The sequence below is a fragment of the Barbatula barbatula genome (assembly GCF_947034865.1).
Source record: "Barbatula barbatula genome assembly, chromosome: 3".
NCBI classification, from domain to species: domain Eukaryota; kingdom Metazoa; phylum Chordata; class Actinopteri; order Cypriniformes; family Nemacheilidae; genus Barbatula; species Barbatula barbatula.
Genome location: NC_136764.1, coordinates 12,478,817 through 12,500,881, shown reverse-complemented (window position 1 = coordinate 12,500,881; position 22,065 = coordinate 12,478,817). Strand labels below are relative to the sequence as shown.

The following is a 22,065-nucleotide window of genomic DNA, read 5'->3' as shown; positions in this document are numbered from 1 at the left end:
ATAAGAGTTTCTTTATTCCTTCGATCCAGGATATCACAAGATGTAACAAAAGTAAGCGCAATGACTAAATCTGACCGGAAAACCCACAATGAAAGCAACACAAAAATAGGTCTTCATGCTGAGATGTGGCCGCCCTGGCTGGAGAACAATGCATCCATTGCTCCTGAGTGTCACTGCATGTACTTGGTGGTGAGGGGTTTTGAGGAAAAATGAACCATTGTCCATCCCTTCGTCTTTGCTGCGGTGATCAAGGCAAAGGTTACGGGTTCATGATCCATCCCTGGCAGTTCTACAAACACATACTGTCTCTGCTCATCTGCCTTCACTATGGACAGGTAGGTTTACTTTTCAGTTTCCTTGTCAGTGCTGAAATGGTTTCATTTGCATACATGCACATGACTTTGAATAGTAGCCTATATAGTATACATATATTTAACATTTTACAAGATGTATGTGAATCAGAGTCAAATAATCTTGGTAATGCCTCTTATGTTGATTCAGATAACTCGACAAATAGATTAATCTATGTACTTTGTCTTGATGTAAGATTTATTTCTTATTGCTACTGGTTTTCTGTAACAACAACATTCAGTCAATTCTGGCATGGATCATGCAACTACAGGTATGTCTGCTTCTAAAGAACAATGAGTAGAATTTAATTAGATCAAATTTTGTTCAGTCAAGTCAAGTTTAAGTTTGTCCCAATGCCCAGATTCCCACAACATAAATGGTTGTTTGGTTTCATTCATTTCCTATCACTCAATGGCTCTCTCTTTCTCACATATTTGACATTAGATCTTAGCAGTGTTGGGAGTAACGCATTACAAAAGTCAAGATATTAAAGTAATGTATTAGTTTTTGCTGTAACGCAGTAATATAACGCATTAGTAATACAATTTGGGTAATGTTACACCCGTTACAATGTCATTAACAAGTGTTACAACAACGTATTTTCCCCCTGAAATTCTTTTAAAATAAATAATTTACCAACACATTCCATTCCCAGAAAAAAACAAATCTGTGATTAAAATACTATGATTGTAATATTTATACTGTAATACAGATTCTACAAAATGATAGAAACAAAATGAAAGTAAGTTGAAAGAGGCTCTGCGTTTTACCCTGTCATTTGGCTATAGGTTGCATTATAGTGGGCTATTCCTCTACCATAGTTCACCAGATGGCTAATAGTCAGTTTGTCTACTTTTGCGATTCCTTGTGCCATGAGCCTTCTCTGTGACTGTTATATTTGGGCTGCAGCCTCAATATATTTCACTCGAGCATTTAAGCCCGTCTGAAAAAGCTGACTGTGAACACTCGAAAACGCATTGATGAACATAGTTGGCCTTTATATGGAATGTCAAACTAGTATTAGTTTCGCAGATAGTTTGTTTAATAATTTTTTTAAATATTGTGGTAGTCCAGGGATATTACCTGATACAGACATTCACACTCGAATCCTAAAGTATTGTTTTTAGGCATTGTAGACAGACATACGGTTGTAGCCAACGGGTATTTACAGATTGGTTGATGCGGATATTGATTTTTGTCCCGCCCCTCCTGGACTGTGATTTGATGGCCAAGTGAAAAGTGACATGATGAGCACAATTATCATTATCCATTAATACATCGGCCTCCACTGGACGTTCAATGAGCAGCAATAAACTATATTTTAACATTTTAGAACGCATACACTGCTGAAAAAGCAATAGAAACCGTCACATTAACTATACTGGATTCAATGGTTATGAAAATGAAGGGTTGGGTATGTGTTGGGTTCTGTTGGTTCTGTTGATTTGGCCATTAATTCATACCCAAATAATGTACAAAGCACACTACAAAAGAGGTATTTAATAAAACCTATTGATTTTATTGGAGACCATTATAATTTCTGTGGTGTTTTTTTCAGCAGGCTTTTCATACTTTTGTGGTTATTTTGATCAAAGTAACTCAAAAGTAGTGTAACACATTACAATTATTGTAACATAACTAATTTCTTTTAAATGACAGTAACTAGTATTATATAATTTATTACTAATTTATTATAAATAAATATTATTATATTTATTATTAATTGTTATTTTGGAGGTAACTTGCCAAACACTGGATCTGAGCATTTGGCAATCTCGTTTATCCAAAGCAATTTACAGTGTATTAAAACTAAGATTATCTGGCAGGTAGTTTGAGTCTGCTTGCATCAGCCTATCACATCAGGTGCAATTAATCAATGTTAACCAATAGTCATACACCACAACCACAACCACAACCCCATCCCCTCCTCCCCCTACACAATAATGCACACAGTAAAGTTTTGGATTGTAGGGTACTGTGTAGGAACCACCTTTATCTAGCAGTTGTGGCCTAGTGGTTAGAGAGTCGGTCTGGTTACCAGAAGGTCACTGGTTGAATTCTCAGGGCAACTGATGTGCCATTGAGCAAGGCATCTAACCCCGGTTTGCGCCAGTGTGTGTGTGTTCATGACTTGTACTGCGTGTGTTAACTACTCTCACGTTGGGTTAAAGGCAGAGATGAAATTTCGGTTATGGCTCACCATAACTGACAAATAGGTCCCTTTCAGTTATTTCACTTTTCACTTGCATCATAGAGGATTTTACACCACATGATTGCAACAATATTAAGACATTTGCCAGCATACTGTAACTCACTGTCATATCCAAGCAGCACACTCTACCACACCTCTACCAATTCGGTTCTATCCGATTCTTCCATAATTCACACACAAACAAGCCATGGTCACAAAACTGCTCTTTAGAGAACTTTTTAAAGATAAATTATAGGAAGTTCTTAAGAATATTCTTAAGTGTAATTCTCAAATATTTTCTTATAAACATCTTAATTTTTCTAAGAATAAAAGGGCACACTTTGTCAATTATTATACTGTAAGAGTAATGTGTCCATTTGTTAAACTTTATTTTTGAACAAGCACCTCGCGTCAAGTAAGGCACTTAGACCTTATATCAAAATTCATTATTGCCGAAGAAACCCCACCAAATATATGTTAAAAAACTATTAGCTTTTGAGATTTTTAAGACAACAGAGAGGGTATTCTAACGTAACCTTTAGATTATATTTACAACAATAAAGCCATTCTCATTTACATATTTTCAGTTTCTATTGTCAGTTCTGACAAATTCTAACCAATCTTCAAAAAAAGCGCCGTTTTTGGCTATTCTTTCAAACAGCCCCTGTAACCATGTGCATATTAACAGATGAAATTTCTTCATGTTTATATATTCAAACAGTCAAAAACAGTAAACGCTGTTTTGTACTCATTGGGCACTGGCCCCATTAGCCCGGTCAGCAATCCATTGATGATTGCATGTTGTCCCCGCTTACGTCTCGCTTAAAATAACTCATGCAGTTACAGTCCATGTACAGAGCAGGCAGTAACGTTACCTGATCAATGCTTAAAGTGCGAGATCTTCTCTTGTCTGCACAACGTGAGCACCGTCAAATGTGTGTATCCAGGCAAATCGTGTGATCCTTCTGCAAGCATAGTAGATAACTCCTTCAATTGAATGGGATCATGATAGTAAGAGCTGATGCAGGGTTATAAAGCCAAATGTGTGAAATTATTAATGCAGTCACAATGTCTAATGTAGTCTGCTTTGCATCCAGAAGCTTTATTTTCAGTAAGTTTTCCACAAAGGGGCTGAATCCAAAATCGCATACTCAATGAGTAAGTACCTAACCGGGGCTAAATAGGTACGTTCTGTTTCCCCTGAATGGGTGTAGTATGAATGCGATCCGGCCATCATACGCCATATTGACGTGAATATGTGACGTTATTCTTCTTCTGTTCCTTTTCAATGGCGGGTGGCAACTTACGTTTGAGGTGTATATCCCCCACATACTGTACTGGAGTGTGGGCCAGAGATTAGCCATGTGATGTAATGGCAAGCGCAACAACTGAAGTTATAAGCGACAGGTTGTATTAAAACCGTAACATAGGTTTTGTAAACAACCCAAGTACCGCACAGACATTTTTATTTTCATGTATATTAATTTTTATCTTGTAGGGCTACAGTATATGCATTTGATAAAAGTATACAATTTAAAGCAATACAGCAGCTTTGTGATTTTGCGAAACATTTTCTCAGTTTAATTTCGGCAATAACAGGCCCATCCACACTTCCCATTAGCAGTTAACCAAACGAAACGTGATTGGTTGCTTTACCTGTCAGTCATATGGCCTTAAACCCATTCATCTCCTTAACAACTTGCTTGTGTAACTCTGGTGCTAGTTGTTCCAGGGTGTACGCTTCCCCTGCCAGCTTTACTGCTCATTTAATTTGTTTGGTTTGTTAACAACTTGCATACATTTAGTATACAAACATACAGTATGCATAGTTCCAAAATAAGTTATGCGTGGCATGTCATGGATTTGAATGCCAGTAAACACATAAACTGAAGAATGTATATGGGCAATTCCGTGAAAATGTCAACTTTATCATGAAAAAGAAAGTGTTTTTTACTATGGTAAAAATTTGTTCATAGACTGAAATGTTCGGATGTTTAGACTCTACCAACAAGGGTTTAGTAAAATATAAGCAGATGGTTCAATATATTCATAACAAATTAATTCTCTGAGCATTTTTATCACGTCCATAATGCAAAATGTCACGTCCATAACGTTGGAATTGCCCATACTGTGTCATGTCATTTTATTTTTTAAGAGCAAATCTGTTTAGTTTTCTTATTCCCCTGACTTTTTTAAATTCATTCTCATGACCCTCTGTTCTTTAAGTGAGTACTTATACACGACTGAAACTTTAACAAGACAGGAACTGTAACCTGCCGTTTGACCTATTGGTTACAGGCTTTAAATAACAAATAAACAAGATGCCAACTTAAACATGAGAAAACAGTAGGCTACAACAAAAAGAGACTTTGTCCTAAGATCAGGATTGTAGTTAAAAAAAACTAAAGTTATGCTATTTAAACTGTATCATGATCATTTTCTCCACACATTTAGTTATTTTATTATGTTCCCCGAGGTCCACTATGTAATGTTTAATCTTTTGCCAAAAACTACTAAATTAACTAAAAAATCGTTTAGATGCTTTCGTCTGAAGCTACTACTTGAAGTTACTTCTATCATGCTTGGTTTGCATAGTGTTTTTTATTATGTTCCTTATTGACCTGAACTTTAAATGACTTTTAATTACCTTAAAATGTTGTATACACAAAACCAAGCTAATACAGGATGTGAAAATAGGGATAAATGGCCTACAACTGACCCCAAAAAGCTAATGTTTAACCAACATGTTTTTTGCAGACGTTAATCTTTGAACCGTACGATGTCAAATTACAAATAATTGAACTAAACAAACAACCACTCTTGTAAATTCAAGAGTGGTTGTATGTAAATTATATATGTAATTATATGTATTGGTTTAATAAATTAATGCTGTATCTAGTGATTTATTGTGTATAAAAACTGTAAATATTTGGTTTTATCTTTAAAGCTTTAAAGAGAAACATGTAAACTGGAGTGCAAATGGAAAAAAAACAATTAGAGTTCTTTAAAATTGCGTAAAAAGAGAGTGTAAACTGTTATAAACAGGCACTAAAAGCAACAAAGGCTGAGCACCTCCATAACCTCATAGAAACTGGTTATTTCGCCGCACCATGGTAGCAGTAAATTCATGATTTTTTTTACAGAGAAAACCGAACACATACAAGACAAAATAGTAAAAACTCAACCTCCAAGTCTGTCCTATGAATTAGTACCAACAATCGCCCCAAATGAAAGGCTACGGTTTTATTCACCTATAAAACAAAAATATTTAATTAAACTTATTGCAACATCTAAACCTACAACTTGCTTATTAGACCCCATACCAACTAAATTATTAAAAGAGTTATTACCCGTTGCAATTGAGCCCATTTATAACATTATCAACTAAATTAATCTAGGCCATGTCCCAGGACCCTTTAAGTTGGTCGTCATTAATCCTCCTATCAAGAACTAGACCCCAATGCGCTAGGAAACTATAGACGGATTTCAAATCTCCCTTACCTGTCTAAAATACTAAAATTGAATTGAAAGCTAAATTGATTTACCTAATTTTGGAAGAACAGAAAATGTTGCCAAAAGTTTTCAGTGTAGGAAAGTCTCACATATGGATCCCTTCTAATGTAAGTTATACAGGCCTGCCATCTAGTGGTTGTCAGTTTTTTAGTCCATGTTCTGTTGGGTGGGATTTGGATAAATCACTGTACTACTAGAACTAGCCATGCATAGCACTTTTGCTATATTTGTACAATTAATAATTAATCAAATTAAATCAGACCTAGCTTTTATAACATCATGATTGTCTATAGTCGTGTGTCACGTGTACTGCTTGAACTGGTAGAGCATTGCATACAGCACACAACTCAAAGGTCACGATTTAGTTTTTCAGGAAACAAGTACTGCAAAAAAAAAACAGCCGGAACACTGTTACTTTGGATAAATGCATCTGCTTAATGAATACATTTACTGTACTTATAATTACACGTGTCCATCACTGTAATATAATCCTGAAGGGTCAAGTGAAAAGAGTACATGAAGTACGTCACTGCATAATTACTTTACTTGGCTACACTTAATTCCACCACAAACTAAAATAATGAACTTATACAACATCAGCTTTTTAGTAAACCCTCATTCTGAGACTATGACCTCATCTACATAAATGATCGCCTGAGCGTAATGATCTTGGTTAATGATGACAATTATTACTGTCAGAGCTAAAGTGGGGAGGCCCAGGGCATGAGTTGGCCCAGGACACTGCGGCTCGCTGGCGTAGACTGGGGGCTTTGAGGAGGAGATGTTGTCCTATGTTGCTATGGCAACCCAGATGACCCCGAGAGCTCTGAGACTCTTTGAGGCTTGTTTTGACCCCCATATGACATGGCCAGTTTTGACAAGATCATGACAAAGATTAAGAGCCTCAGGGGTCCTGAAGCTGAGTCTTAAACAACTTGATGAGTGTGTGTGTGTCTGAAGTTGTGTCTTTGTGTGTACTGCAGCAATAAGCAAATTTGGGCTGTAAATTATAAGGGTGTTATTAATGAAGGACTAATTTGGTTGAAAACATACACAAACATGATGCATGAAATGCATTTTGGGGATATATTTTTAAAAACGGTTATTTTAAGAGAATGTGCTTAATGTGCTAAAGCACCACTTCAGTATTCTTAAGAAAAAGTAAGAATTTAGTCTCTTAATCCTGTTATTTACTGTCGTCTCTATAAATGCCACACGTGACACATTCCTGTGATTATTAAATCCAGCTAGAGTGAATGGGACAGTCTGTGTCTGTTAAACTTCTGTTTATAAAATAGTGTTCTCACTTGAACTGCGCCAAAGGAAATGGAAAATAGACTCTTATCTGGAAAACCTCTAATGTATTTTTTTCCCTCATCTGACATATGCAGATGTTGAGTTACGACAAAATTCTCCTAATTACCAGAATATTTAGAGAGATATATATCTATTGTGAATGTATTTTATAGGTTACGGTTTGAAATAAAGTTCATGTCTGAATTATGACAATAAAACTGTAACAAATCAATCATTAAACTGGAGCCAAAATAACATTTTGCTCTTTTCAATGAACACAATTTCATCACATTCATAAATCATGAAACGCTGTGAAAATTATTTTCCCTAACAAATCATGTTTCCATCTTTGTTAAGACCTAGCTTTTTGAGTACTTAAGATTTTTTGTCTTGAATGGGAAATTTACTTAAACTTACTGGAACAACTGGGAACATTCTCCCCCCTTTGATGTGAGATGCACACGTAACGCCTTTATGGGGCATAGGGGCGTACCTCTATAATTTTTACTTGAGTATCATGAATTTTAGCAGCTTTGCAATGTCCAACGCACACTCCTCAGGTGTGACTACATTCACATTATAACACAACCTCTCCTTCCTTATTGCTTTATTTTTTAACTACATTTTGGAATTTTATATTTAAAAGATATTGATACAATGTGGTAAGCTACTTCTTGGTAGTAGCGTGTAGTTTACATAACTACTTTTAATTTAAATCCCTTATCTTACTGTGCATGATTAATTGACGCACAGTGCTGACCAAAATCAACTTTCTATAATGGTTACTACACCATGTGAAAGCTTTTTAGTCACAGAAGTATTTCTAATGCTGAAATATAATTATTGTTGTTATCCATGAATTGTACTGTTCATCAATCAAATTGACTGATTTACAAGAAAGACAGAAAAAAATGTAAAGCACTTTTTGGCCAATTACAGTTGTTAACTCCACAGATCTTTTATTATACTGTGCCCTACATGTCCATTTTTGCCTGCGAGTAAAAGGGGCTGTTTTGGTGTGTCTCTTTAATGTCCCTGTGAACCGGATGTTGCGTATTCTGACAAGGAATTTCAACGGAGAAAATTTCACTGCGAATGTATGGGATGTGTAAAAACAGTTATTGCATTGATTTTGAAAGGAAGCTGGCAGCAGACTGACAGTTGAAGGGGAGGAGTTAACGGATGCTCCGGTGAAGCCATCTAATCTACGTCATTTGAGATGGATAGTCATTTCACGGCGGAAGTGCATATTAAGATTTTGACTGAAGATTATAAGGTTACATGAATTTAAAAAAGAAAATGACCCTTATTGATAAGCTATTTACTATAAATGCTGCAATATTTCATGAAAAAAATAAGAACTGTAATTTTTTTTCACTGGGACTTTAAATGCAAATGAGCTGCTGGTCTCCACCCCCTTCCCAGCATAAACTGCAGGGCTGTGAGAGCTGGTGCTTCCAGTACTGAATATGGTCATTAAGCAAATGAGAAACACTGTCTCATTTTTAAAACCCAAACACATTGTTTTGTATAAGTGAAAGTTAACATAAACGCATCATATCTATAAAAACTGAAAACATGCTCTCTATCAGTGAATGTAAAACACGCCATGTCTTTACAACATGCAAATTGTATTTATAAGTGAGAATACACGGGACAAATGCATCATATCTACAAAACGGAACACATGATCTATAAGAGTGAATACACAAACGCTTTATGTCTTTACAACGTGCACATTGTTTCTATTAGTGACAATACACGGGACAAACGCGTCATATGTTTAAAAACCGAAAACATGACCCATTATGAATCCAGCATTTTACTAATATTCTTTTGTGAAGCATCCTGATGTCTTCTGCACATTCCGTTGATAAATAAAACTAATCAACAATGTCTTCAGAGGCTCAGATGTCAGGAGTAAATGAAGACCTATGTTCAGTCTTGGATCCAACAACAAAACACCTTGTTTGTTTACAAAACATTATTATAGCTCACTGAAATTAGCCGAGCGTGAAAACAATGACGACCGTGTACAACTCGACGAGGGCGGAGACAGCAGAGTCCATCTGCAGTCATGGGCAATGCTCAATCAACGTGACGTCAGATTACTGAGAGAATGCCAACAGCTTGTTCAAGAGTGTGTAATTTTTGGATGATCTATTGACAGAAATGCAATATAATATACATGACTATACAAAACCTTACATAATGAAGCTTTGTTACCTTATAATGAGGTACATACATGGGTCCCCTTGCATGGAATGTTGTTGCCATGTCGCCACGCTATGCCTAAACAGTAAATCTGCTCTACAGAATGCGTTTCGTAAATAAGTTATCTCTTTCAGAAAAAAAATTGAAAGAAGTGATGAAATCTTAATCTTCTCACAGCCTCCTTAGTGCTTCGAAAGGGAGGAGTGGAGAGAGCGGTTGGTTGCAATTCTGATTGAAGTTAAATGTGCCGGAAATCTTTGGGTTTACTGTATAAAAAGTTTTTGAAAAATATCCCAAATATTTGTGTTTTTTCTTTATTATGACAGGTGGTCTAATAAATCTTTCAAGTTTATTTTTCTTAATAAAAATGGGCTCTGTGATAAAATTGCTCAGACTAAAATGGCTTTCATCCTTAGGTCCTCCTCTCAAACAGACTTTGCAGAAGGTCAATTCCACACGGGGAGAATCTGCCCTTATTAAATGTTCACTCTGAAATACATAGCAGTATGGAAGTACAATAAATGTTAACTTTTGGCCATTAATTTTTCAGCTCTATGTCGGTTAAATACAGTACTTAAAACATTCGATGCATTTAGCAGAATTTTACTTTGTTTTCTTAAAGCCCTTTTGCAACCAGTTAAACCTTTGAAATGAAGTCAGTGACCAGGCAACACTTCACAGTCACTTAATAACATGATGCTTTAGCGCTTGATGTGCATAGCTGCAAGTTTTTATGATGGTCCAGTGATGTCCTTCTGTACTTGATTAAATCGCTAGCCAAACAAGAGACTTCAGCCTCGCTGAGAGAAGTTTCTCTGGCAATGTTGGCATGAACCTCTGGGCACTTGTTCTAAGTAACCTCCGTAGACTCGTGTTTTCATCAAACTCTGTGCAAGGGGCATTGACCCAAAGGAAGGCTGAGCCTGGCTCAAAGAGATGTAAACAAATGAGACTGACGCTACACAAACTGCCTATAGGTTGGCCGCCGCACTAGCTGAAGGGTCGAGCCACAGTGTCCGAATATGTGTGTATGTGAATTTGTCTATGACTGAAAGAGAGACAGTATAGAAGTGATTTTCAGAATGTCTTTGGAGTTCTTCGCGTGTTGTTAAGATTGATACAGTCTCTGTCTGAGAATGAACAAACAGCTTCTGTCATGTAAGTGGCCACACTGACATGGCCTCTAGAAGACGGACACCAGCAGAGTGGGTGGACAGCAGAAAAAGAACACGCACATCTGCAGAAGTCCACTTCCAGTTTTCTGCCCAGTGAACATACAATGCCCTCTTATGACATCATGTCTTTTTTTTAAGTAATGGAAGGCACTCCCTCTAGACAACTGCCTATTTGCCAGTGTAAAGAGGAACAAATGACATGAGACATTGTGCTTTAAAACAACAACAAAACGATTTGTCAGGATCTCTCTAGAGGGTAGAAAGAAAATGTAATCACTATTAAAGTAATAATCAGGCCTTCCTACCCACCAAGAAGGGCGGTTGTTGAAGAGACCACAAAACCAGATACATCACTGACAGAGCTGCAGAGCTTCATCTTAAATGCAAGAAACTGTCCAGACATCCATAACTTTGTCAGCACTCAGTGTCTTTGGGAAAGTTGCTGGAAGGATGTAACTTTTGAGAACGGTTAGGTCATGCCTTGAGTTTATTAGCACCCACATGACACCCTAAAACTTTTTGGAAGAAAGCATAGTAGCCCGACTAGGTTGACCTAAAATACACTCTACCTCATTGTTGGTGGCACTGGCAACATTATGCTCTGAGGTTACATTTACTTATTTACTTTTTAAGACAGCTTTAAATGTGGCTCATCCATTTAAAACAGTTTCTGTATTAGGTTAATTCTATTTTGTCTTTTTTAAAGGTATAGTCCCCAAAAATAGAAAAAACAAACGATACAAGCCACTTAATCTGTTAATATATTCTGTTGCTGTCATAGTAAATTACTCATAAGACTGGCGTCCCCTAATATGACCTATAAACATGCCATCTACTGCTTTTAAGTGTATCTGCCATATCTCAACATACAGCAAACGAAGTTGACATAAACCTCATGACACAGAATTAAACACAATTTATGGTAATTACTTGTGGAAAAATGTTAGATTTGTTTTAAACTTATAAAAACAGAATCTCCACAAACAAGCCCAATTTAGCACCAAGCAAAGGCAGTGTGAGAACCTGGGCCCTACAGAAACCCTGGAGAGAAAATCCCCACTGTAAACGTCCGAGTACCATGCTGGAAAAGACACGCCGCAGTGCTACGCTTGTCCCGTTTCTCCATCCCATCTCTGGCTCATCGCCTGGGCAGAACATCTAAATATTATGACACAAGAAATGACAGAGCATACCTGGCGGAGACATTCTACACTGTGGCAATGCGCTCTATTTCTATATTGTGCCACATCTTTCCTGGAAGGTTTCATAGCAACTTCTTCTGTAAAGAAAATGAGAACAACAGCAGAGAGAATATTTTCAATGACTTAAAATAAGAAGTACAATATAGCAAAGGAAACAATTAGCTAATGAAAAAGTGGAATGTTCAAATATTTCTAAATGGTATGACATGTCAAAATTGGCACTATTTAACGGAGAATTTAAAAAGGAACCTTCATTACTTCCATTATTTATGAAGTAAACTAACTAGAATGATTTTCATCTGTGAAGATTTTGTCCTATATCATTTTTATTTTATTAACACATGTCCAGTAGAGCACTGCATGTAATTGTGACCTTACAATGTTCTACAGATGCTTCAATAACCATTTGAGTGCTGGCGCACCGCAGCGGTCAATCTTCCAGTTTGAACCCTTGTCATGGGGTCATTCGCCAGAGGAACTTTTTCTCCCGCATTTTTTTCTTTTTATTTCCTCTGCTGGCTGTAGGGAGGTGTAAAACAGTCCAGACTCAATGCGCGAGACAGACGCCCGCTCTTGCGCTGGGGAGAATGTGAGATGTGTAGCACTTTGTGTGCAGCTCAGTCCGCCGCTGTCACGGCTCTTAGACGATCATGCCTCATCATATCATTTGACTGTGGAGCGGCGGCCACATCACAGAGCTCGCCTGAAAGGGATTGTTGAGAGGCCGCCGCAGTTTCGCGGGGAAGTTATGGCCGGATGGAGCGCGCGTCTTTTGGAGGAGTTTCCCTGCTGCAACTTTTTAAGGTCTGTGTGCGCGCTTACCTCGCAGTTTGCGATGTCATACTGTCATGACGAACGAATGTCAGTGAGGGGTCTGGACGGGTTCTTCTCAATATGCAGATTTTACTTCTATTTTTGTTATATAAATTGTGATGTTTTGTATTTTTTTACTTTTTGATCAATTCTAAACCAATGCAATCACAATTTTTATATTATTGTAAATGTATTCACGTATATATTCTTAAAATGAATGCTTACTTGTTAGCCTACATTATATTAATGAACGTTATTGTAGAAGCTACATTTGTAAGCTTTTGACCAATCTAGCAAGTATAACGTATAATTAAGCAGAATCAGTCATATATAACTATTCCACAAGGAAAACATCTGATCATTTAATGATGAGGAATCAAAGTTTAATTAACCATGATTCTTTCACATGGCCTTTACAGTCAATATTACAGTTTGTTACGGTTATATTTTTTTATATTATATATTTATTTTTATATTATATTTTTTGTATTTGTAAAAAACCATAAATCACAAAAAATGACAACGTGCATATATGCATGCCATGGCTTTCCTTTTGAGTTGGTCAAAAGAAAGTTCATGTTGTTGCACCTACCCGAACTTTTCATATCTATATATCTAATAAGGTTTTTATTTAATTTATATTGCAGTTTTACTAGAACAGATAACATACAAACAAATGCATGAAAAAATTTAGCTGCCTGAGATGAACTTTGATGTCCACATCAGCAAGGAAGTATGTAAATATTTACAATAAAATCTTAACTTCTTGGAACGCAATATACATTGCTTATGTTAATATCTATATTTTAAAATGTTGTGCATCATTAAGGTGTAGTTTACTCATTATTAATCATTGATTGCTCAAATAAAATTGAACAACACACTGAGCAATGTTCAATATTTTGGAGAAATCCAATGCACAGTTGTTTAAAATAAACAAATACAAAAAGTAGAGAAACAAATCTGGGAACACTTACATTACATTCAGTGAACGGGATAAAGCAAACTGGCATAACCCGAAAAACATTTGCTTAAGATTCGTGAATTCTTAAAACAAGATCATGTGGCTTAATTCTTAATTTCAGACTACTCCATCACGAACTATTTATTTTAGCCTATTTATTAAAAGGCTACACACTTTTTTACACTTTCCTTGAAAAGGATCTACTCAGGCAAACATCTATTGTCCCTGAGGTGTCTCAGGCTATGAGCTTTCTCAAATAGTCAGTGCCATCTGTTTCTAGTTACCTTTGCTTTCCTCTGTGATACACACAGTGAGCCTGTGGCAGCCGCTGTTGTCTGTTCAGATGGCACGAGAGATGGCTTGTCCCACATCAGGAGATGCCATGCTGGAAAGGTGAACAAGAGCCAAATCGTATACTCCAGAAAAGAGCAGTTGTTTTGCAAACCTTTCCTGGTTATTAAAAACATTAAACTGTGTTTGAGTTGACTCCATGGTCTGCTTAACATAGTGACTGCTCCGTCAGACATTTACAATTGCAAAGACAATACATTTTTATTTTATTTCTTTGTATGTCTGTTAACCTTTTTTATAAAATAATATTATGTTTCACATATTCATTGTGGAATGAAAAATGACACTGCATGCACTTCTCAACAGTTCATGTACATATTTGGAAAAAGGTAGAAATTCTGCCTGTATTCTCTTCGTAACTGTGACACTATTATAAATGTCACAGTTACTGCAATACATTTTATTTAAAACTATCCAAATAAGCAAGACTTAAAGGAACAGTTCACCCAAAAATGGAAATTCTGTCCTACCAAAATCAGAAGAATGTCTTGGTTCTGTTGAACACAAAATTAGATGTTTTGAATAATGTTGCAAACAGAAAGCAAACAGTTCTGGGGAACCTTTGACTACCATTGTTATTTTTCCTGCTATGGTAGTCAATGGTGGCCAAGAACTGTTTGGTTACAAGCATTCTTCCAAATACCTTCCTCTGTGTTTATCAAAACAAAGAAATTGACGCCAATATACTGTCTGACATAATAAGGCATGAGCATTTGGGTTTAGGTGAAACAGAAAGAATAATTGTTATTCCATGTCAAAAATGTGCATTAAAAATGACCTATGTATACTACTTTGTAAATGTATGATATGTTTACTGATCCCGTCGCTTTTTAATTGGCTTTCAGCTGAAGATGTACAGTTACAATTTCAGGATATGAATGTTACATCAAACTCAAGCTTTGACCATTGAGTGACTTTGTGGCCTAGTTCTTTCTTCAGGGTCATGTTTGGAAGCACAAATTTAACTGCGACCTGAAATAAACCTCAATTCAGGAATGACATGAAATGTGGTCAATGTGTGTGGAGAGGTACACCCAGGTGTGTATGCTGCTTCCTTGCCTGAGAGAATAAAGAAATGCACATCCCTTTATCCTGTCGTGCTCGTGCAAAGACCTTTTATCCTTATCAAGAGGTCAACAAAACTCTTTGATAATGAAAAATTTACGAACTGGCATGTTTTAATTCTAAAAAAGTGAACATAATGTGGCCATTTGGAACCCTCTACACTAAAATGTCATGTCACTAACCTTTCCGAAACCTAAAAATACTGTGTTTTGAAAGTTGACATGCACTTTTTAATACTGTTTTTTGGTTATATTTTTTAATTCAGTAACAACCCTAAACAATGACTTATAATAATGACGGCAAAAAATAAACATTGCAAAATATGGAGAAACAAGGTTTCAGAGGGAAATCTGCGATACTGTTATTTTGTCTGTGTAGTGTGTACACTGCTAACCTTTCCTCTTTTCTTCTACTTTTACAGTTCATAGGTGAAAAATTTATATCACCAACATGAGTTGGAGCTTTCTCACTCGACTTCTGGAGGAAATCCACAACCACTCCACGTTTGTGGGGAAAGTGTGGCTGACCGTGCTAATTATTTTCCGCATCGTTCTGACAGCCGTTGGCGGTGAGTCAATCTACTCGGACGAACAGACAAAGTTCACCTGCAACACTAAACAGCCTGGCTGCGACAACGTATGCTACGATTCCTTCGCCCCGCTCTCGCATGTACGGTTCTGGGTTTTTCAGATCATCATGATATCCACACCCTCTGTCATGTACCTGGGTTACGCCATTCATAAGATCGCCCGTGCCACGGAGGAGGAGCGACGCAAACATCAGAGACACCAGAAAAGGAGCCGCCACAGCCGGTGGAGAGACGGACATCACCTAGAGGAGGTTTTAGAAGAGGAGGATGATGACACAGAGCCGATGATTTACGAAGAAGACACTTTGGATGCACAAGAGGTCAAACCGGAGATGGATAAAACCAATAGTCAAGGCCCTGTGAAGCACGATGGTCGTCGCCGGATCATGCAGGAAGGCCTGATGAGGATGTATGTGCTTCAGCTTTTATCCCGTGCCATCTTTGAGGTGGGATTCCTCACGGGTCAGTATCTCCTCTACGGCTTCCGCGTGAACCCCTCGTACGTCTGCGACAAGATCCCTTGTCCACATCGGGTAGACTGCTTCGTCTCACGACCCACAGAGAAGACCATCTTTTTGCTCATCATGTACGTCGTAAGCTGTCTTTGTCTCCTGCTCAATGTCTGTGAGATGTTCCATTTGGGAATCGGTGCCTTCCGTGATACACTCCGTAAGCGTCGAAACCAGGGCAGGCGAACTTCCTATGGCTTCTCATACTCCAGAAACATTCCTGCATCTCCGCCAGGCTACAACCTAGTAATCAAATCCGACAAGCCAGGTCGGATTCCCAACAGCATCCTAGCACACGACCAGAACAGTGTGGTTCCAGAACAACATTGCACAAGCCCTGATGAGAATATTCCATCTGACTTGGCTAGCTTACATCACCATTTACGAGTAGCCCAGGAACAACTAGACATGGCTTTTCAGACATACAACACAAAAAATGCTCATACTTCCAGAACCAGCAGCCCTGTGTCCGGTGGCACAATGACAGAGCAGAACCGGGTCAATACAGCCCAAGAGAAACAAGGGGCACGACCTAAAGCCGGCACTGAAAGGGTTGGGACAATAGCAAAAAATGGAAAGACATCCGTGTGGATTTAAATCCACAATGGGAAACTCTTGACTACTCATTTGTGGACCATCATGAAGTATTTTTTCTTGCTAAACTACTGTAGTTAGGCTCCATTTCTCCAATGTTCTCAAGTAGAGGGATAGGGTTCATTTCTTTGTATTTATTGCTTTACCTGCGCTCACCCATCCTCTGAGCAAATCTTATTGTGCTTCTACTTATATTAAGTGTTATGTTCCTTTAAATTACTGTACAATGCATGTATTTCTATTGACCATATTGGAAAACAACATAAATTTTCACTTAAAAGGATCGTCAGTTTTAATGCACTGCATTTATATTCTCCACTCAAGGTGAGATGCTACCTTGACTCTTTTTCGAAAGAAAATAAAATCCATTGACAAATGACATTATCCCTTGCTTTCTTCTAACCATCATTCAAATCCTAATAACCACTGTTTGACATTCAGCTATTGTTAGTGATTATATTTAGTGCTGTGGAGCAATTCATGACAGTACGTTTATCGTGTTTGTTGCAGTGGTCTTTATCAACCTCGTTCTCTGTTTATGAATATGTCTTTATGATGCGTTCATTTCTGTTTCTCAGCTGTGACAAGACTTGCTTAGCTCTGTAAACAGCATAATACCAGCTGATTTAATTCAACTCAGTTGAATGGAAACGAAAGAAGCATTCCAGACTTAAACCAAATCCTGACGTGTTAAACAACTGACATGCTGTAACTCTTGACAACTGGTCTGTTTACTTTTCCTGCATTGTTTCAAAAGTGACAGTAACTCTCTTAGTGGTTCTCAGTGCATCTTGTGTTAGGCTTTCCTAGGTTATTTCAAAATTTAACTTGGCTCAGGCTGTTAAAAGATGATGGCTAACGTTGCCTATAATTCCATAATAATGCTCTGCTGCAAACCCTAGTAGCAACCATATAAAATATTTAACATGGGCACCTTTTAACATTTGCTCGCTGTTTGCAAATACAAAATATACTAAGTTTCGAAACATAGCTCATAAGTGAATGTTTTTATGCTTTTAGAAAGCAGAGACACGTATTGACAGAGAATCCCCATCCCCAAATTTGACCCTGGTGCTGACACAAAATTATGCCATTGGTTGAGCCAATGTTGCTATGTTGGGATGGTTGATGTTTTAATAGTGCCAAAGTGTTTAGTGAAATCAGATTTATCTGTCCCTACATATTAATCATCAAACATGAAAAAGCATTTTTACTTTTTAAGAACTCTAAACTTTACCGTTTAATTCCTATGTTATTTTGTACTGTTTTCTAAAACTATTATGCAAACCAGATTTCTCTGATCTGTGAATATTGTTACTAGTTATATAAGGAACCATGAAACCATGCGGTTGCAACTGCTGAACTTTCATGTGTAGTGCAATGTCAATAATACTCAAAATCATGTTTTGGACCACAGTTGAACTTCTCAAGGTTCTTAAAGATCTGCATACTTATTTGAAGTATAAAGTTTTAAGTTAATTTTAAAATCACTCTCCCTGTGAGTCTGTGGTCATGACGTTTTATTCATGATTCAGAAAATAACAAATGTAGAATTAACATAATGTGATGCCTTGACCTTAGCCTAAAAGGTATATATACTAAAAAGCATATATGAAGAGGGGACGTGGTATGAGTTCTACACATATAACAAAAATTAGCATTAGATATTTTAGGTGTGTCCAACTTCATGAAGCGCTGTGCAGACTAATCTGCTTAAAATGTGTATTGTGATATAATGCTCTCAAATCACTTTCACTGTATTTTGATGTCATATGTTAACCAGTCTTTGCAGAGTTGCATGAAGTCACATCTGTTGAGTTCTCTTTTTGTGTCCAGTCTACTTATATTTGTTTAAAGAAACAACATAAATGTCATTCAAGAGAGTGTAATTCAAGTTGAACGCAAAATTGCAGTGGCAAGTGCACAGTAGTCAGTGTAGGATTATATGTCATGGGCAGTTTGTCCTCAAATTACACAATAATATCAGACAAGGTCCAGGAGGCCCCAAGGATGTAGAGTCTCAATGACTGAACCAATTCTAAAATGTAGAGAATGCTGGATTTTTAGCATTCTGTATGATAGTGTAACACAGGATATTCACCCTATAAATAACCCTTTTTTGTTTAACTAACTTCTGTTATCTGGTTGTTTAATAATATATAATAGGTACTTTCAAGAGAATGAATAAAGTCAAGCCCAAGTCTAATTTCAGTGAAAAGGCTCTTCAGTCTGCCTAGTTAGGAGTGGATAGAAGCCTTTAAGTGGCTTCCTGAGATAATTCCTGAGATGGGTATCTTCAACTTTATTGTATTTCTGCTTTAGTTCACACTTTCACATCCCCTAAGAATCTTTACAAAGCAAGAAATATTACTCTGGGGTTCCACAATTTTCTATTTAATCTGAACACACATGGCTGCAGAGTTTAGGACAACTTGCAAGCTAAATACTAATCTAAAAAATAAATTAGGAAATTAAATTGAGCTGTCAGTCAAATATGGTTAGCTGACCAAACGTGTAAAAAATGGTTAAACTAATAGCCAGTGGTTAAAACAAACGAATAACCAGTGTTAAGTATTGGTATAATTGTATTTTCCGGGTGTTTTAGCCATTCCTCTGTTATCTGAAATGAAAAATACACACAGAAAATGTCATTTAAGGTAAAATATTAATTAAAATATAAATATAAATATAAGAAAATCACAAAAGCAGCATCTGAAAAAATGTTTAGTTGTAACTCTAATGGGTAACTCTAACTCTAACCCCTTTAATGGGACTCTGTTTCTGATCATTTTAAAACTCACCAGCACTTCTTTTACAGAAGATTTGCAGAAGTATTACAGAAGGGGCGGCAAATGCTGCAATCTCACCCAGAATTATAATCACTACAGGAAAAAAGACAAATTCTCAGATCACTTGGGGGTTTAAAGTATGCAGGTAAGGAGTAAGCAGTGCTCTTGTTTCTAAGTTACCTCTAGTTAAAGTTGATCATCTTTCAGAACATGAGATACCAGTAGATGATGGTGTAGTGTCTGGAGCTGTAAAATATGCATATTAGTCCATACAGTCAAGGTTAACCTACCATGTCCTATTCTGGAACTATATAGTTGTCCTCTTTTGAGCCACGTGTGGATACATTTAAGATTTTGTTAGAAACACCTCTTTTGTGCCACGAAAGAAAAACTTACGTATTTCAAGTTACATAATTATGGGTATATGTGGACAGAGGAAATGATCTGCAAAATGTGTGACTCATCTGTAATGACAACACGGGGATTTACAAAAGTAGTAATAAATCCTTAAGCAAACTTCTTCATTGTCAAAGAATTTGTTAGTCAGTTGTGTCGATATGCATGTACAGAGAAATCTTATAATATAAACTTCAAATAAGTAACAGAGAATAAAATAATACTACTTATCATATAAAAATATATTTTTAGGTTTCTTACCTATATACTTGACAGTAAAGCTGGCTGAAGCCTTAACTGCTTTTCCTTTAATAACCTGACATGTCCATTCTGTGATGTTGTCTTCATTCAGAAGTGTTGTAGTCAAAATGCTGCTAAATTTACCTAAATATATGATCTGATATCTGGAGTCAATGCCAGATTGATTTACCCAAGTCAGTTCTATTTTTTCCATTTCAACAAAATGGTCACAACAAAAATTATCATATGTAAATAAATGAGAGATGAGAGACAACGAGCTTCCTGTTCTGATCTCAGTATGTGTGGATAATGGTGAAACTGAAACAGAAAAAAGAAATGAAACGGAAATGTTTAAGTTGATCATATAATGAAGGAATAAAAATACTGACCACAAAGAACGTGCAGGAAAACATAAGCATAATCTGTTTTGTTGATATAGGCGGTGAAAATTCCATAATCTTCTTCTGTGATATTGTTGATGTTCAAAGAGCAGTCAGATGCCAGACTCCATCTCCCTACTTCATTACCCATGTTTCCTATAGGTAACAGTGTAAAAGAATATTGACCTCCATGTCTGTTATAATGCCATTTAGTTGCGTTGCAGTCTGAAAGAGTTCCATTGTATGGCAGAATGACATCTTCTCCACATACTCCAAACACATGCGTATCCACTCCACTAGTACCTGACACGACAGATGTTGTAGCAGTGTAAAATATTTAGTACAATTTATTAACACAGGATCATAACAGGTAGATTCTTCATTTAATATTTAGTCATTTGTAAATGTTTACACTGATTTGTCTTGCAATGTCTGCAATATTAGATAAACATGCTTATGCTTTCTGGGCAGAGTAGCCACTTTAAAGATGCTAAAATAAGCTATAAAGTTTTGGGCTTTACAGATTTTTTTTGTCACAACATAATTCTTTGCCATAACTTTGATGCGTTGATGAATTTACAATTATTTTAAAACACGACAAAAAAAAGGTTAACTATCTTAAACATGTGTGAACTGTAGTGGAATCCATTAAACAAAGCCTTGAAGAATTGCACTTGAAGAGTTTATTTCCACAAAGCGATAACTTTTATTGTGTTTTCCAATTAATATCAATCAAATTGAAGTGGGTTTGTTTTTATTTAAACTCAAAAACACAGTAAAACATAATAAAAACATGATGACATAATAAAAACATAATTTGTTAATTAAATTTAAACTGAGTTATCTATTTTTGGAAATAAACTCTTCATTAACAGTTATTTTACACAGGAAATATAAATCTTACCTCTCAGAAGGAATAGAAATACCAGTTGCAGCAGAAGCATTTTAGGCATGTCAGTCATTTTCTATCTGTTCTTCTTTGTTTATTCCTAGCATGGCCGCAGCTCTTTATAACCAACGCTTCTATTGGTCATCAACTTCCTGTGATCTGTCCAGTGTTTCGTTCTGAAACTGTAGCTGCTTAGTGACACTAACAAATTGCACAACAATATGAATTCCAATTGGCGGTGGCCACAACAATACTAGATAATGGATCTTTCAGATGGCCGCTCCAAAGAGCTAACTGTTCATATTAATGTTGTATTGCATTTGTATGCTAGAACATTGGACAACTATTCCAGGTTTAGACCACTGCAAAAATCAGCATTATGAAGCAAAACAGGTGAAACATTTGAACTCACATACACTTTCCACCCGTTTCCACTTTCAGAAGGCAGTTCATACCTGCTTTATAGAATATCATCAAAGTGTAACTGACTGTACCTTTATCCGAAGAACCGCATTGTCTTATTACTGCAGTATGGTAAATATGA

General features: G+C 36.6%; 2 protein-coding genes across 4 annotated transcripts; one reads left to right on the top strand and one right to left on the bottom strand.

The window, feature by feature from the left end:
* The first annotated feature begins 223 nt into the window (after positions 1 to 223).
* Positions 224 to 17,200, top strand: gjc2 (gap junction protein gamma 2). Of its 3 annotated transcripts, XM_079451672.1 has the most exons (3): positions 12,562 to 12,746; positions 14,031 to 14,112; positions 15,557 to 17,194. In XM_079451672.1, the coding sequence occupies exon 3, from the start codon at positions 15,586 to 15,588 to the stop codon at positions 16,828 to 16,830; it is 1,245 nt and encodes a 414-aa protein (XP_079307798.1). In that variant the 5' UTR covers positions 12,562 to 12,746; positions 14,031 to 14,112; positions 15,557 to 15,585; the 3' UTR covers positions 16,831 to 17,194. The 3 variants fall into 3 exon arrangements, with proteins under 3 accessions (XP_079307799.1, XP_079307797.1, XP_079307798.1); XM_079451673.1 differs by lacking the exons at positions 12,562 to 12,746; positions 14,031 to 14,112 and adding an exon at positions 224 to 335 and having other exon boundaries at positions 15,557 to 17,200; XM_079451671.1 differs by lacking the exon at positions 14,031 to 14,112 and having other exon boundaries at positions 12,481 to 12,746; positions 15,557 to 17,200.
* A 1,915-nt stretch (positions 17,201 to 19,115) lies between these two features.
* On the bottom strand, positions 19,116 to 21,620 carry LOC306891972 (uncharacterized protein). The gene is made up of 6 exons (XM_079452642.1): positions 21,537 to 21,620; positions 20,642 to 20,935; positions 20,274 to 20,570; positions 19,797 to 19,862; positions 19,629 to 19,709; positions 19,116 to 19,447 (listed from the first exon to the last, which is right to left on the bottom strand). Exons 1-4 carry the CDS (start codon positions 21,592 to 21,594, stop codon positions 19,813 to 19,815), a joined length of 699 nt encoding a protein of 232 aa, XP_079308768.1. The 5' UTR covers positions 21,595 to 21,620; the 3' UTR covers positions 19,116 to 19,447; positions 19,629 to 19,709; positions 19,797 to 19,812.
* Between the last annotated feature and the right edge of the window lie 445 nt (positions 21,621 to 22,065).

What these genes read in the sequence shown, in the direction of transcription:
- gjc2 (XM_079451673.1), top strand. Translation starts at nt 15,586, where the DNA reads ATGAGTTGGAGCTTTCTCACTCGACTTCTGGAGGAAATCCACAACCAC.
- LOC306891972 (XM_079452642.1), bottom strand. Translation starts at nt 21,594, where the DNA reads ATGACTGACATGCCTAAAATGCTTCTGCTGCAACTGGTATTTCTATTC. An exon ending in ATTTCTATTCCTTCTGAGAG is followed by an intron (nt 20,936 to 21,536) that starts GTAAGATTTATA and finishes CTGTCGTGTCAG; the next exon opens with GTACTAGTGGAGTGGATACG. An exon ending in CTTTACTGTCAAGTATATAG is followed by an intron (nt 19,863 to 20,273) that starts GTAAGAAACCTA and finishes CATATTTTACAG; the next exon opens with CTCCAGACACTACACCATCA.